Source organism: Apus apus, chromosome 9, assembly GCF_020740795.1.
Source record: "Apus apus isolate bApuApu2 chromosome 9, bApuApu2.pri.cur, whole genome shotgun sequence".
Taxonomy (NCBI): Eukaryota; Metazoa; Chordata; class Aves; order Apodiformes; family Apodidae; genus Apus; species Apus apus.
In genome coordinates, this window is record NC_067290.1 from 21,619,437 (window position 1) to 21,632,687 (window position 13,251).

The window sequence follows — 13,251 nt, forward strand, 5'->3', positions numbered from 1 at the left end:
GAAATCACGATTTTTTTTTCACAAACCAATACTTTTGTACCTGGACAGTGAAAAGCCAAGCGCAAGCGGAGTGACCCAGCACGCCAGAACCAAACTGCTGCTGGTCCTGTTGGGCCTCCAGCTCTGCCACAGCACAGACTTGCTCTGAGCCAAAACGTGCACATCTCAGTGTTGTAGAACCAATGGGACCTCAACATGTCTTTGCAATAGAGAGTTTCTATCAGCTTCATTTACTCCCAGTTGGGTCTAATTAGAGTGTATAATTGCTGTGAATTACACTAACGGTATACTCTTCTTTTCAGACACAAGTTTTGTGAGAGAAAATGTTATGGAAACTTTCTCTTCCCCCCTTTTAAAGTCAATCAACTTCAGCATCTCTCCTCAGGTTAACTTCCTATACCTGAGACAGAAAATAAACTAGAGCAGCTGTAGCAGAATAAACCGTGTTGGGATAATTACTCTATAATTACCAGCTGTGTGACTATTATTCTGGAATAACAAGAAGGGTTTTTTACAATTAAAAAGCAAATGGCTGTACAAAGTGCTATTCTGGAACAGACCTGATATAAATTAAGCATTTTTTCCATATTGACAAGGCTTGAGAAAGGGAAGATTCAGCACAAACTGGGTCCCTGGGAAACGCTGGTGACATATTATTGATTTAAGATGACTGGCAATCTGTCCTGAAAAGATGCTGGTAAATTAAATACTGTAATGGTCAATGTTTGTATAAAAACATTGTATAAAAACAGGGATTACAATTCAATTAGTCAATCTGCCTTGCAATCAATTTTCCAGTATATTGAGTCAGTCCGGACAGAGTGGACCTGCCTGAGCTCCCACCAGGTGTTACACTGAAAACTGCTCTGGCATTACACCAGAAATCGAATGAAACCACGTGAGGACCTTATGCCTTCTCCCCCTCAAGATCCTACCACATTCCTGGCACTTTCAGGCCTTCCCTCCTGTAAAAGTTTTTTTTATGTTATCTATTCTGCAACACCCAGCCCAAAAAGAACCTATGATTTTGCCTTTTGGTATTGCTGAAGATTAAACACAGCTCCTTTAAAGGTGTTTCTCCTTTTGAAACTGCTTCAGTGAATGCACATACCACCAAGTCACTCACCAAGAACAATGACTGGTTTTTTTAACAAGAGGGCAGCTGGCTTAAGCCAATAGCAGAATTCAGAGCAAGGCTACTGTGACAGGAGCTCAGTTCCTGCTTCCTCCTCTCCTACTTGGAGCTTTAAAGAACTGACTGAAAAGCTTCATGTTACTTGGAATAAAAATATACAGGGCCAGGTGAGACAGGACAGCTGAGATGACACATGTGGAGAGCATCCCTGGGAGGGAGAGAATGGAGGCCAAGATGTTGGATTAATCACATTTCCTGGTGACAGAGCACCCTGAACGGCAGAGAAACTAACCACTCAAACATCCAGAAGTTGTTTTGCTCCCTTTTCCTCACTGGGCTGAAGGCAGTACAGTGACACAAGCAGAACAATCTGGGAGACTCATAGAAAGTCCTAAGTTTCAGACTTCCTGGTCGGAAACACCTCTCATTAGCAGCCTCATTAGCGTTCGCTGGCCAGGGCCAGGCATGGGCCCGGTGAGGCCCAGCCCTCCAGGGTGGATGGGCTGAGGGTCTCCTGCCTCAGTGGGCTCCCATGACAGACACAGGACAGTTCATTAGTAAGATCTGTACTTAACATCTTATGGGGAATAAAAACTATAGCGGAGAAAAAGAGAACATCCTTGGTGTCCAGCCACGTCTGTGGGCCCCAGTTTACGACCTGTGGCTGAGGTAGCTTTTTCTAATGCTTTGCTTTTTAAAGGATGCTTGAGGCTGGAAGGGACCTCTGGAGGTCATCTGCTCCAAGCCCCTGCTCAAGCAGGGCCCACCAAGGGCCACCTGTCCAGGACCATATCCAGGCAGCTTTGGATTATCTCCAAAAACAGAGATTTCACACCCACATATTACATTTGTAGATACTCTGTAATAAAAATTTGGACCTGTAATGCTTTTTGTCTGTGTGCTGCAGCACTGCCACGTATTTAATACTAACAACTCTTTGGTTCACTATTTATTTCAAATTGCAGGTTTGTATCATTGTAAATCCAGTGTAATAGCATATGTAAAGGAAAAGATTTCTGTCCACTCATTTCTTGATTAAACGCAGACAGGAGATCCAAATGCTGCTGCATGGAACCATCCACAGAAACACAACTGCCCACTCAGCTGTGGATTCATCTAAGAATCCACCTTCCCTCAGCAGGTGCCCAGCTCACATACGTGTTCCTGCACTATGTTACACCTGCCCTGGCTTTACTGCCAAGAAAAATACAAAAGGAAATAAAATAACAGGTCCAGTGTGATGCATCATGACACACCGTGCAGTTATCCTGCAAAATTTTATTGGCCAATTTAATCTTCAGAAACTAGAGCAGCTTCCCATTTTAACAGGCTTCTTCCATCTACTTATCCATAGAAATAGCTGGTCACCATTGCCAGCCACTGTTTGGAGCTACCCCTGTTACACTCCTAAATCCAAATCAAAACCAAAGCTGGCTAAGGAAAGCATACAAACAGATGGACAGCTCAAGGAAGTCTTGCTGTGTATTTTTCATAGTGCAGCTCATTGGTTAGATTATAATTGGGGTTTCTAAAGGAAATAAACAGTTTTTGTCTGTGGGCACTTAACCTTCAAAATGGTGGGCAGCTCATCCCGGTTATGGAAAAAACCCGCACAAAACACTGAGAAAACAAAAATTAAAAATTACCTTGAAAAAAAAGAAATAAAGAATTCCAAGACAATCCCTTTGCCAGCCTATGATAACATCTAGAGCAAGGAACCAACCCTGGCAACACCAAGAGGAAATGGCTTTAAACCTTACTCACAGTAGTTACACAATCCCAAGAGATGATTACTCCAACACGTGGGTGCTCAGGGTACACCTGCCAAGGCAGAGCCTGGTGCCTGGCTCCCAGCATTCCTGCACATCCTCACCATACAGGAAGGGGAAGAGGAGGCAGACACCCAACACGGGACCAACAGGGTAACCACAGCAGAGCAACGTCTCACAAGGTGCCCGAGGGTCTTGCATGACCCAGCGCCCCCTTCTCTGGTGGGGGTCCAAGGTGAGCAGCTCCCTGCCTTACCTTCTTGACCTCCCACTTGTGAAATCTTGAGAAAAGATACTTTTCCATGAAAACAGAGTAAGGCTTGGTGGTGCAATGCAATAATGTTCTTCCAAAGCTACAGACTAGTCAAGAAAATAAGCAGTGCTGGTTGAATAAACGGGGCATTAAGGCAAGTCCAAGGGAATGGATAAAACAATCTGAATGGAAAAATAGGAGAGAACTGAATTATACACAAGGGCTTGCAGTAACTAGATTTTTGAGACAAAAAAGGATGACATAGCAAAAGATACAGCCAAAACAACATTAATGGATGTTTATTTTAGCAGCTGCAGACTTTTAATCAACGGGGGACTGCCAGTCAGGCCAAAAGTTACAATAATAAGGATAGGAAATGAGGCAAGGCTGAACAAAAATTAAGTATAGGAACTGGGAGGAGAGGGTGGATTTCGAAACAAGTTAATACAAGTTTTATCAGAAAGTGGCTATGTAAAATGACAGGGACTTTCTGTGTATTGTGTATTTAAATAAAAAAAAAAAAAGTAATTCTGGTTTCCGCAGTATGTCTGAATCATATGTCATTGCCTTAGAGACAAAATTATTGTTAACACTTCCTAGAGAGTAGCTTGGGGATTTTTTTAGGCTTCAAGCTGCTATCTGACAAATACAGATTATAACTGCATCCTACATACTTGTTTGTAAACAACTCAGTTTAATTTTCAGATTGTAAGTTAAATTTGACATGCAAACCAATGGAGTAAACTTGGTCTGGAGTCTGGGAGAATAAACATCTCTGTGCAATCACTGCAGAGAATACCCATGTGTGACAGTGAGGATTTCCACCCTTTTTCAGATTTTTTCTGTTGAAATGAAACAAGCAAGTCATCTCCAAGTATTTAGTCTAAAGGGCTCCCATACACAGCAGAACTACTGCACTTCTACACTTACTTAAGTTCTTTTTATTTATTTTTAATGGTAGTATTTTCTGCAGGTATAACAGAGTGTGACCATAACCAAAACTAACTCTTGAACCAGTATTTCAGAGTTGATCCAATCAACAGTTTATGTGAAAGGATATTTCAAAGAAGCAGGATTCATGTTTCCTGTGAACATATTTCTTTTGTCACTCCCGGATAGCATTTCCTGAGATATTTTTTCCTTATTTAAAGCCTTTCTAATATAAAATACACACAGTTCATCAGGTAATCACACTTGCCATAAAGCTAGGCAATAGACCTGGCTTCAGAGATTCCTCTCCTGTTCAAGCATGGCCCGTTGTTTAGCTCCAAGTGTTGAAGGGTGCTCCTACATTAGCACCTATTAAATCCGTAAGATTGCTCCAAGGGGCCAACTTAGCTGCCCAAGGACAAGGAGAAGCAACGTAGGCAAGGGCAGCCCCTACAGCACAAAACCACACCCCCTCCCTGGGGCTGGACATGTGTGCCTTCAGAACCTGGATGGAGAAAACACTCAGCAATGAGACATCAGAGCACTCAAGGGATGCAGAGCAATCAAGTGCATTCAAGGGATGACGAAGACCCAGCAGGGCACGTGTCTAGAAACCCATAACAAACATGGAATTAAATCAATACTGAAATCATTATGCTGCTTTCAGTTTCCTGCAAAAAGCGAGAAGCCTCCCCTAGAACTCCATCTAGAGACAAATCTTGCTGCAGCAGCATATCACGAGCCAAGGTGAAAAGCTCAGGCTCCCCTGGCAGCAGAGCAGATGCCTGATGTATAGAGCACAGAGCAGGGTATCCTGCTCTCACTGCCTCTTCTCCAGTTCTCAAGCAGGGACGCGTTCGCCTGATGTTACACATGCCAAGATACAAAGTATGCTCAGCCTGGGGTGTGGGATATCAACAAACCCCTCCTTTCCTGCTGCCCTCCACCTCGGTGGTCTGCACCACCTCAGCTCTGCATCTTGAGCAGAGCTGCTCCCAACAGCCACCTGTGTGTCACTTCTGCTATAGAGCCGGATGAATGCCGTCAGGAAGGTACATGTCCCAGTCTGGGAGATCCAAAACTTCGCAAAGTAATGAGCCTGTTAAATAATTGTGATTAAACATATATGCTTCAAACACAACAGCAACACAATGCCATTTCTCAACCATATCATCTGCAAATGATAACAAACCCTGGGCAAACATTCATCCACAGCAAAGGCAAACAGAAAAAAAAAAAAAAAAAAAAAAAAAAAAAAAAAAAAAAAAAAAAGTCTGGATCCCATATTTATTTGATTTTTCCAAACACTGGAGCCTCAAAGCACTGGAGAGCTAACTGTAACAATGTGAAGAGAAGTATCTTCCATTCTGCATTAGAGATCAGTGTCAAAGCCCTCACTGTGTCTCTTCAATATCTAATAAATGTGGGGGGAGAAGCACAGCCTACAGTTAACCCAGGCCAGGAAAGGGCAATGCCCAGCTACACAGCAGAGCAGAATCAAAGAAAAGTACTTATTCATTTCTGAAGGTCACCAGCTCCACAGGGAGCTGTACAGTCTTACTCTTTTTTCACCTGGAGGAAAAATATGATTCTGCAGTTTGTTTACTGCTTCCTGAAAAAACATTTTGCACAGCTAAAACAGCAAAACAGAGGTCACATTTAGAAAGCTACTAATAAAAATCTGAGACATCAGGCTGCATTTACTAGCCCCTTGTTTCATCATTCATTGTATCATGCAAGCCAAATCCCAAAACAACACAACCCCAAAAAGCAACACGACGTTTAATCTTGCTGATAGATTACAACACTCACTCAGACAGAAGCCTTTTTCATACTTCTCAGCTTCGGAAGCAAAGAAAAGCTATTTAAAAAACAACCACAGAAATGCAGCATCAGCGCCTGGAGCAAAACGCAGCATTTCCAAGGCTGATGCCACCAAACGAGGTCAAGTTCCACCGGAGATTTAAAGAGAAGAGCCCAAGCCGAGCAGCAGGGCTGCCATGGCGATGGGAAGCCCTCACCTTGCCGGGCTGGCAGCAGCAGCAGCTCCAGACGAACATCCCGGCCCCGCGGCCCCATCGCCCCGCGGGGCTGCGCCGGGCCCGGCCCCGCCGCGCATCGCTCCTGCCCGGCACCCTCCTCCGGCCCGCAGGAGCTGCTCCCGGGCCAGGACCGGGCCAGGACCGCGGGATGCCAAGCTGCAGCGTTTCCAGTCAGGGCTGAACGCATGGCGCTATTTTTAAAACTGCGCCTCTGAGCCAAAAAACCTGCACAGGGCAAGGCGGAGAAACCGGGAGCAGATGGATCCAGCGCAGGCGACGGACGCTCCCCAGCACGTCCAGAACAACCAACTCGGTGGCAAGACTCAAGCAGGATTACTAAAATGGAGATTGCAAGGTGCACAGCAGGACATAAACCCACCGATCAACTACAAGCTCTATTTACAGCACCACCAAAACACTGCCATTTAATAATCACTAAATAAATTTTCAGAAGATTAATGTGATCTCCTGGAAGGCTGAAATGCCAATTATAAAGTAATTGTCAGAGAAGGACTCAAGAGAAAAAAGAGCCAGCAACAGCATTTTAACCACAGCTGTCACTGCTGTAACAAGAAACCTCACCACCTCTTTACCACCACTCTTAATCTCCTTGTCACAGAAAAGGTGTTCCACTGTCATATTTAGAAGAAGCAAAGCAAAGGCTCCTCAGCTGTTTGTGACAGCTCTAACACACAGCACCTTATGCCATCAAGCCCTGTTCCTTCAGACCCATTTTTAAAAATCCACCCTCACTTCATGGCTGCTTCTTCCCTTGCTCTTCTCCTGTCTCACGAAGCCAAGACACATATAATCTAAGTTTGAGATCTTCAGAACCTTTACCTCAGAGTATGCAAGGTGCTCCCAAGGCTAAAATACCAGGAACTGCCCAAACCAATAGAATTAAAATGGTCTTGCAGAAGTTTCCTACTGCCTTACCCATGCAACATATTTGCAGCGTGCTGGCTGCACGGATACAAGGAGGCAACTTTGATACCTTCTTTTCCTCTATCCTTTCAAGCCAGATGACTCTTAAGAGGCTGTGATAGACATCACACTGGTTAGGCTTGGGAGGTTTGGAGTTTTTTAAAATCAACCTTTTAACTTACAGTATTGCACAGCTACTGTAAGGAAATTTTGCACTGAAATGTTAACTCATAAAATACACATTTCAGCAACGTAAGAGGAAAAAACTCTGAATGACTCAAAACATGGGCAATGTGGAAGAAAATGTTACTAAGAGCAAAATTCAGATTTCATTAGGAAGGAGGAAAAAAAGAGGAATTAAAATGGATTCTGTAGGAACCAGGGTTAGAAGAAAAACAGCAAAAAACCCATTGTCTTAAATTATACTGATATATCAGATGGCATTTCTGGAAAACCATTATGATGAAAGAGCAAGTATACTGCATGGGCATCTAGCACAGGAATTGAGAATGCAAATGTTACCCAGAAAAAGAACAATAAAGTCTGATTCATGCAGAAGACAAGGCATGTTGGTGTGGAGACATTAAAAGATAAACCCACAATAGCATTTTGTGATGTTAGAGAACAGGACACAAAGGGTGAAGGATGAAGGGAAAGGAAAAAGGAAGGTGGCAACCAAAACAACTGGTGCAATCCTGCAAGGGGGCGGTGGGTGCTCAGCAAACTGTGAGCACCAGCCTCTGGTACAGACCCGGGCTCTGGAGCCCAGCACCAGCAGGCACCAGCAGCACCCACGCTGCTGGATGGAGCCACCTTCTTCTCACCCTGCTCTCTAACCCTCTGCTGCTCCGTGATCCGCCTCAAAGCCCTTCCGTGCCCTGCTCGTCTGCGCCCCAGGGACAGATCTGCCACACCTGAGGCACAAACCTGCACAGCACAGAACAAAACCAACATACCTTAGCATATTGCCATCTATTCAAAACTGCAACGTAGTGCCATGCAAACGACTGTAAATGCCAGAAGTTAAAGGAAATGTAATTCATGTGACACTTACGTTACCATTTCTCTGTGGGTATTCTCAGAGTTAAATGGTAAGAGGGTCTCTAAAGATTAATTACCTTATGAGAACATTAGCTATTAAGATTCTCTGATCATGAGAGCACTACTCTAACAAATGGCACATAGAATTCCATCTAGCAAAGCTGTTGTTAAGGTTTTTAAAAGGAAATGTTGGTATTAGTCACTGACCTATACCAGATGAGGATCCCACCCCACATCTGCAAAACCTCTGCACTCAGGCAGTCATCTAGGGCATGCAGAAGAGTTTTACACTGATGCACGGCACAGCATTGCACAGCTGCCAGGTCACTTCTGACTTGATGGGCTGAGCTCCAGACCAACTAGAGGCAAGAACCAGGCCAAAAGGCATCCACTCTGTTGCAAGAGTCTGCTGAGAAATCACTGCTAAAAAAAGCTGTCCAGGCTAAGTACAGAAAGTAAAACAATTTCTATACTTGTGCAAGTTCAAGGCACACGCTACATTTCGTATCTCAATCTAACAGAGAGACAAGAAATTAAAAAAATAAAAAGGTCACAATTTTTTCAGGGAACTGTTTTACATTCTCATGGCAGATTTTACTCTTGAAAACCAGTATCTATAATAAGAAACCTCCAGATTTCTAAGACTTTTTATCTATAAATGATAGCAGATCCCCTCTGACAGAGGTGAAAGGAAAGGCAGGTGAAATTTCCTGTACAGAATGTCATTACCCTTATTTAGGAGCAGTTTATGTTGGGGACAACCTATATTGATTCACAGGAATTCTACTGCTATTCAGATAGATCACTTCACCACATAACACAACAAGGAAGTTCATGAAAATATGCTCATTATTCTACTTAATATAAACATACAGCCCTCACAAACTTTACAGAGCAATATAACCAAAACCAACCTACCAGGCTGATTATCCCCTCCATTAAGAGAAATTGGTTTCCCTTCTCATCCCAGAGGAATGCATGTTTTCTTCAGTAAGTTTTGTCACACTCTCAAACCTCAGCAACAGTGCGCTGATGTTCCGTGCTGTTAAAAGTAGACTTCTACACCCACAAAGAAACAGAAACATGATAAAAAGAGCACGACAGTGACTCTTCCCTGCTAACCAAACTGACAGAGCTCTGCAATGGCTGCAGCCTTTCCCCTCGGCTCCAAGGCCACAGCAGAAGCCAGAAGGTGGGATAAAACCTCAGAAACGTGGGGGACACAGGCGTGCCCAGAGGTCCCAGCCAAGAATGGAAAAAGCCTCATAAACAGAAGGAGCAGTAAGAGGGCAGGGAGAGGACGAGGGCTGCCAGGCCCTGTCCCTGCACCTTCCCTCAGCCTCTGCCACTGGACCCCACCGCACCAGCAGCTCCTTTGCCCTCTAGAGCAGTACTTTCCTGAAGGTACTTAGGAAAACTGGAGAGAGGAGCAATGAGGGGAAAAAAAAAAAAAAGCAAATGAGCTTTATGAGCTTTGATGCAGCTTAAAAACTTATGGAGATTAGATGCTCACATGACCCCTGCAACAAGATGAGAAATCTTTCCAAGACTTTTAAAACCAGTAAGTTTAAGGAAAAAATACAGCAGGGGCTAGATCCATATATTTGGGGAAATATGAATGCTGCCAAATAGTAAGTAATACAAAATATGAAGTCAGAGATTGAGAAACTGGAGGGAAATTCAGGAACAGTGTGGGATTGTTCTTTTGCTGAGCTGTCCCCTAACTTGGTGGCCACACTGTGGGACAGGCGAGGTACAGCCCTGTCCCTCCACCATAGGTGCACTGGTGTCCACTGGCTCCTCACAGCAACAACCAGCACTGCACTTGGCATCTGTGGAACCAGGAAAACGACACAGAAAAGTGACAGTTACAGGGCAGCAAAACCCTGAAACTGAAATGGCAGAGGAGTCTAAAATGGCAGACTATAATTACCAGAAGAAACCTGGGCTGGTAGCATGGCAGGACATCCTTGATTTGGCCCCAAGCCCTCAGCCGGTGCCAGGAGCAGAGGCCTCAGGGCTGGGCTCTTCGGGGCTCTGCTGGGACCAGGGCAGCTGCCCCTGCCCCGGGACCTGCCGGCACCGCCCGTGCTCCTCAGTGCCCTCGGCAGCTCTCCAGCCACCCCAGGCCACAGCACTGGGGGCATGTTTAGGAGAACACTCAGATCCACGGTTGGGCAGTTAATGCAATATACAAGATACAACATCGTCCTGTCAAACTTGGAACATGGCTGTTTCCAAAGCTTCATCATTTGGATTTCTAAACTCCATTACTTTTGAGACTACTGCATGCAGAGATACTGGGACACCAGGTAGAACCAGGAAAAGCTGCAGCAGGTGCTCTAACCCTGATGCTACAGCTAAAACCATTCCCACATCACAGCTCATCCTGCCACTGCCTTCTGCAGCAGAACCTGCACTACTCTATTTTATACAAAGCTACATAAAATCAGAGAGGAACATTTGGAGAAACAGTGGCTGAGCTCTGAATTCAGCAAGTACAAACTGGAAGCTTCAGTAATACTAATCTGTGGCAAAGTAAAATAATTTTTTCAATTTTTTTTTTAATACAGTACTGAAACTAGTTATTAATCAAGTTCCTGGGCTTGGAACACCCGTTCAGACTCAGGCTTTATACTGGTTCAGGTTCTGCTTCTTAGTGATTCAAGAAGGATTACTAAGAGGCCAACCTAGTACTTGCAGAGAGCACTTTAATAAAAGGACAGTAAGCTGGAATATCAACCCCTTTCACGCTCTCTGGGTACAGGAAAACTGCAAAGCTCATGAAATCAAGATCTGCTTTGAACCTTTTGAATCAGGTTCTCCAAGGGAAGGATGACAGGTAAGAGGGAGGAGAGCCAGAAAGCCAAGTGAGTGGTAGGAACTTAATTACAGAGCAGTGAAGTGCAAACACTTGGTATCAGTACATCAAATTACAAGTATCAGACATGTAGAGACATCCCCTGACCAACACAACAGGCTAAAAAAAAAAATTAAAAATGGGAGGGAGGCAATAAACCAAATCAGACTCAGCCTTTTCACTTTTTCATGTCCAAACTAAACATGATACAAGTACTTATCAGAATACATGTGAACTGTACAGTGTATACATTAATTTTATCTACTTGCAATTGTAAAATAGTAAAATTATTGCAAAAATTGTCATGGTTTTCAAATTAATAATCTATATTGTCTAGTATGTCTAGTATTTCTGCCAGTTCAACTGAAGAGGTATGTGTAAGCAACTGAGCATGGAGCCCATGGACCAGAACCAAAGCTCCTCACATTAGTGAGTATTGCCAGAGTTCAGCTAGGACTGTGCACTCAGCATCAGTCAACTCATTTTCAGGACTTCAGAAAGAAAACATTCTTTCTAAAGTCCAAAGAATTCATAATTCTCCTGAGCTGCTTGAAACGTAACAGGCTCAGCTTTCTTCTAACTAAACTAGGAAATCTCTCCTAAATAAATCCAAAATGACCGTATTTTTACACAAGGAGTACAAAACACCTGTTTTTCAGTGTACTTAAAGATCACTTCAACTCCAAAGGACTCTGTTTAGACAGACAGCAGGCAGCAAGATGCTCAAGCAGTCTAACCCTTTGACCAAACCATGGATTGCCTAGAAATACAGCTCTTCAGGAACCATCTTGCACCTCTTACTAACACTGCAAACTCTATTCTTGATACGGGACTTGAATCCGTCACCAAAAAACGTCATCCTCCTTCCCTTTTCATGAGCTCTCTTTCCAGAGGAACAGTTTCAGTTTTGAGGTTTTTTCTAAGAAGCATGGTCCTGGATGCAGAGAGCTGCAGCAGGCGATGACTCATCTCTGTAAAACCTTTCACCTCAGTTTGGGAAGCGCTGCATGACACAACGATAACCTCCAAGTTCTCCTGCCACAGCCCCTGTGGTGGTTGCCACCAACCTGGTCACACCACTGCACATTTGCAGGTCCTGGTTTTCTGAGCATATCCTTCCTTGCACTTGGGGTAAGGGGATCTCACCTACACTGAAAATACCAGCTTGATAAAATACAGAAGAGGCAAGAAAAACAGGAAAGAGCAAGGGACCCCATTTGTTGTGCTGCGCAGAACTCCTGGACACACAAACATTCTCTCTCAGGAAAGGAAACCTTTCTCCTGAACTTTTCTTAAAGCTACTACTATCGCTTTCTTGCTCACTGCCAGGGACAAGGGCTAAAGCCACCTAAATATTCTTGCTGGCATATGTAAGTTACAAACCGTGTGTGATTATAAAAGCTGCAGTAACCTAATGTTATAAGGTACCATTCGGTCCAGAAGCACTTTAAGCTAATGCATTATTTAATGTTTACCTTCTAATTTAAGCTCTTAAACTTCAAAGTCACTGCACAGAACTGGAGTTTCCGCCCCTCTGTACATACACACTGGGATAAAACTAGTTTTGACTATATTTGTGCTCTTCAGGTTTTACTCAAAAGATGCTCAGTACAGGACTTCTTTCCTTGTTACTCTTAGCAGTTTCTTGTCCCAGCTTTAATCACCACACTAAAAGCAGGCCTTTTTTTCCCCACACACCTTTGCACAAGTATGCAGAATATTTCTGCTAGCCCTTCATCATGAGGAAGGTCAGCCCCTGCAAGCAGCACACTGCAGCCCTGGTGTGCAGCCTGCCTGTGCTGATGGTCACTTCACAACCAGTTTAGCACTCAGCACCAACATCAAACCTCGAGGAAGAGACAGTGGCAGGCTCTGCTGATACTGCTCCAAACTCAGGTACTCCCAAAATAAAAGCCTTCACCAGGGCTCTTAGCCAGCAGATGGCCCCAAGGACCAGGTTAGATCCTCCTTTGGGAGGCTATCAATGCCAAGGACACCTTCCAAGGGCATTCTCTTGATGACTGCTGCATCACATCAACCTTCCCACAGTAACAATGAGAGAAATCTGGCTGCTGCTTGCCAAATTGCTACTAGACCAGATTTGCATACATGGTTAAAATTATGTCCATTTAGAAAAGGACTTCTCAATATTTATAACCCAGCATGAAGAGACTTCAAAAAGTTTTTGCTGAGATTGTCTATTCCAGCTATTCACATGATGACCCAAAACTTCACTTTACACTAATCTGTTAGTACTGACTGAGCTCCCCTCCCCAATATGGAATGGAACTTTAAGG

General features: G+C 44.0%; 1 protein-coding gene across 9 annotated transcripts in view; it reads right to left on the bottom strand.

The window, feature by feature from the left end:
• The window catches only part of TMCC1 (transmembrane and coiled-coil domain family 1), an 80,592-nt gene that overhangs the window by 15,500 nt on the left and 51,841 nt on the right, over positions 1 to 13,251 (bottom strand). Inside the window, exon 1 of one of the 9 annotated variants that reach the window (XM_051627405.1) lies at positions 6,109 to 6,148. The exons of the other annotated variants lie outside the window; for them this stretch is intronic. Coding sequence (XP_051483365.1) covers positions 6,109 to 6,147 — 39 coding nt within the window. The 5' untranslated portion in view covers position 6,148. Of the gene's footprint in view, positions 1 to 6,108; positions 6,149 to 13,251 lie in introns of those variants that run through there. 9 annotated transcript variants of the gene reach the window in all.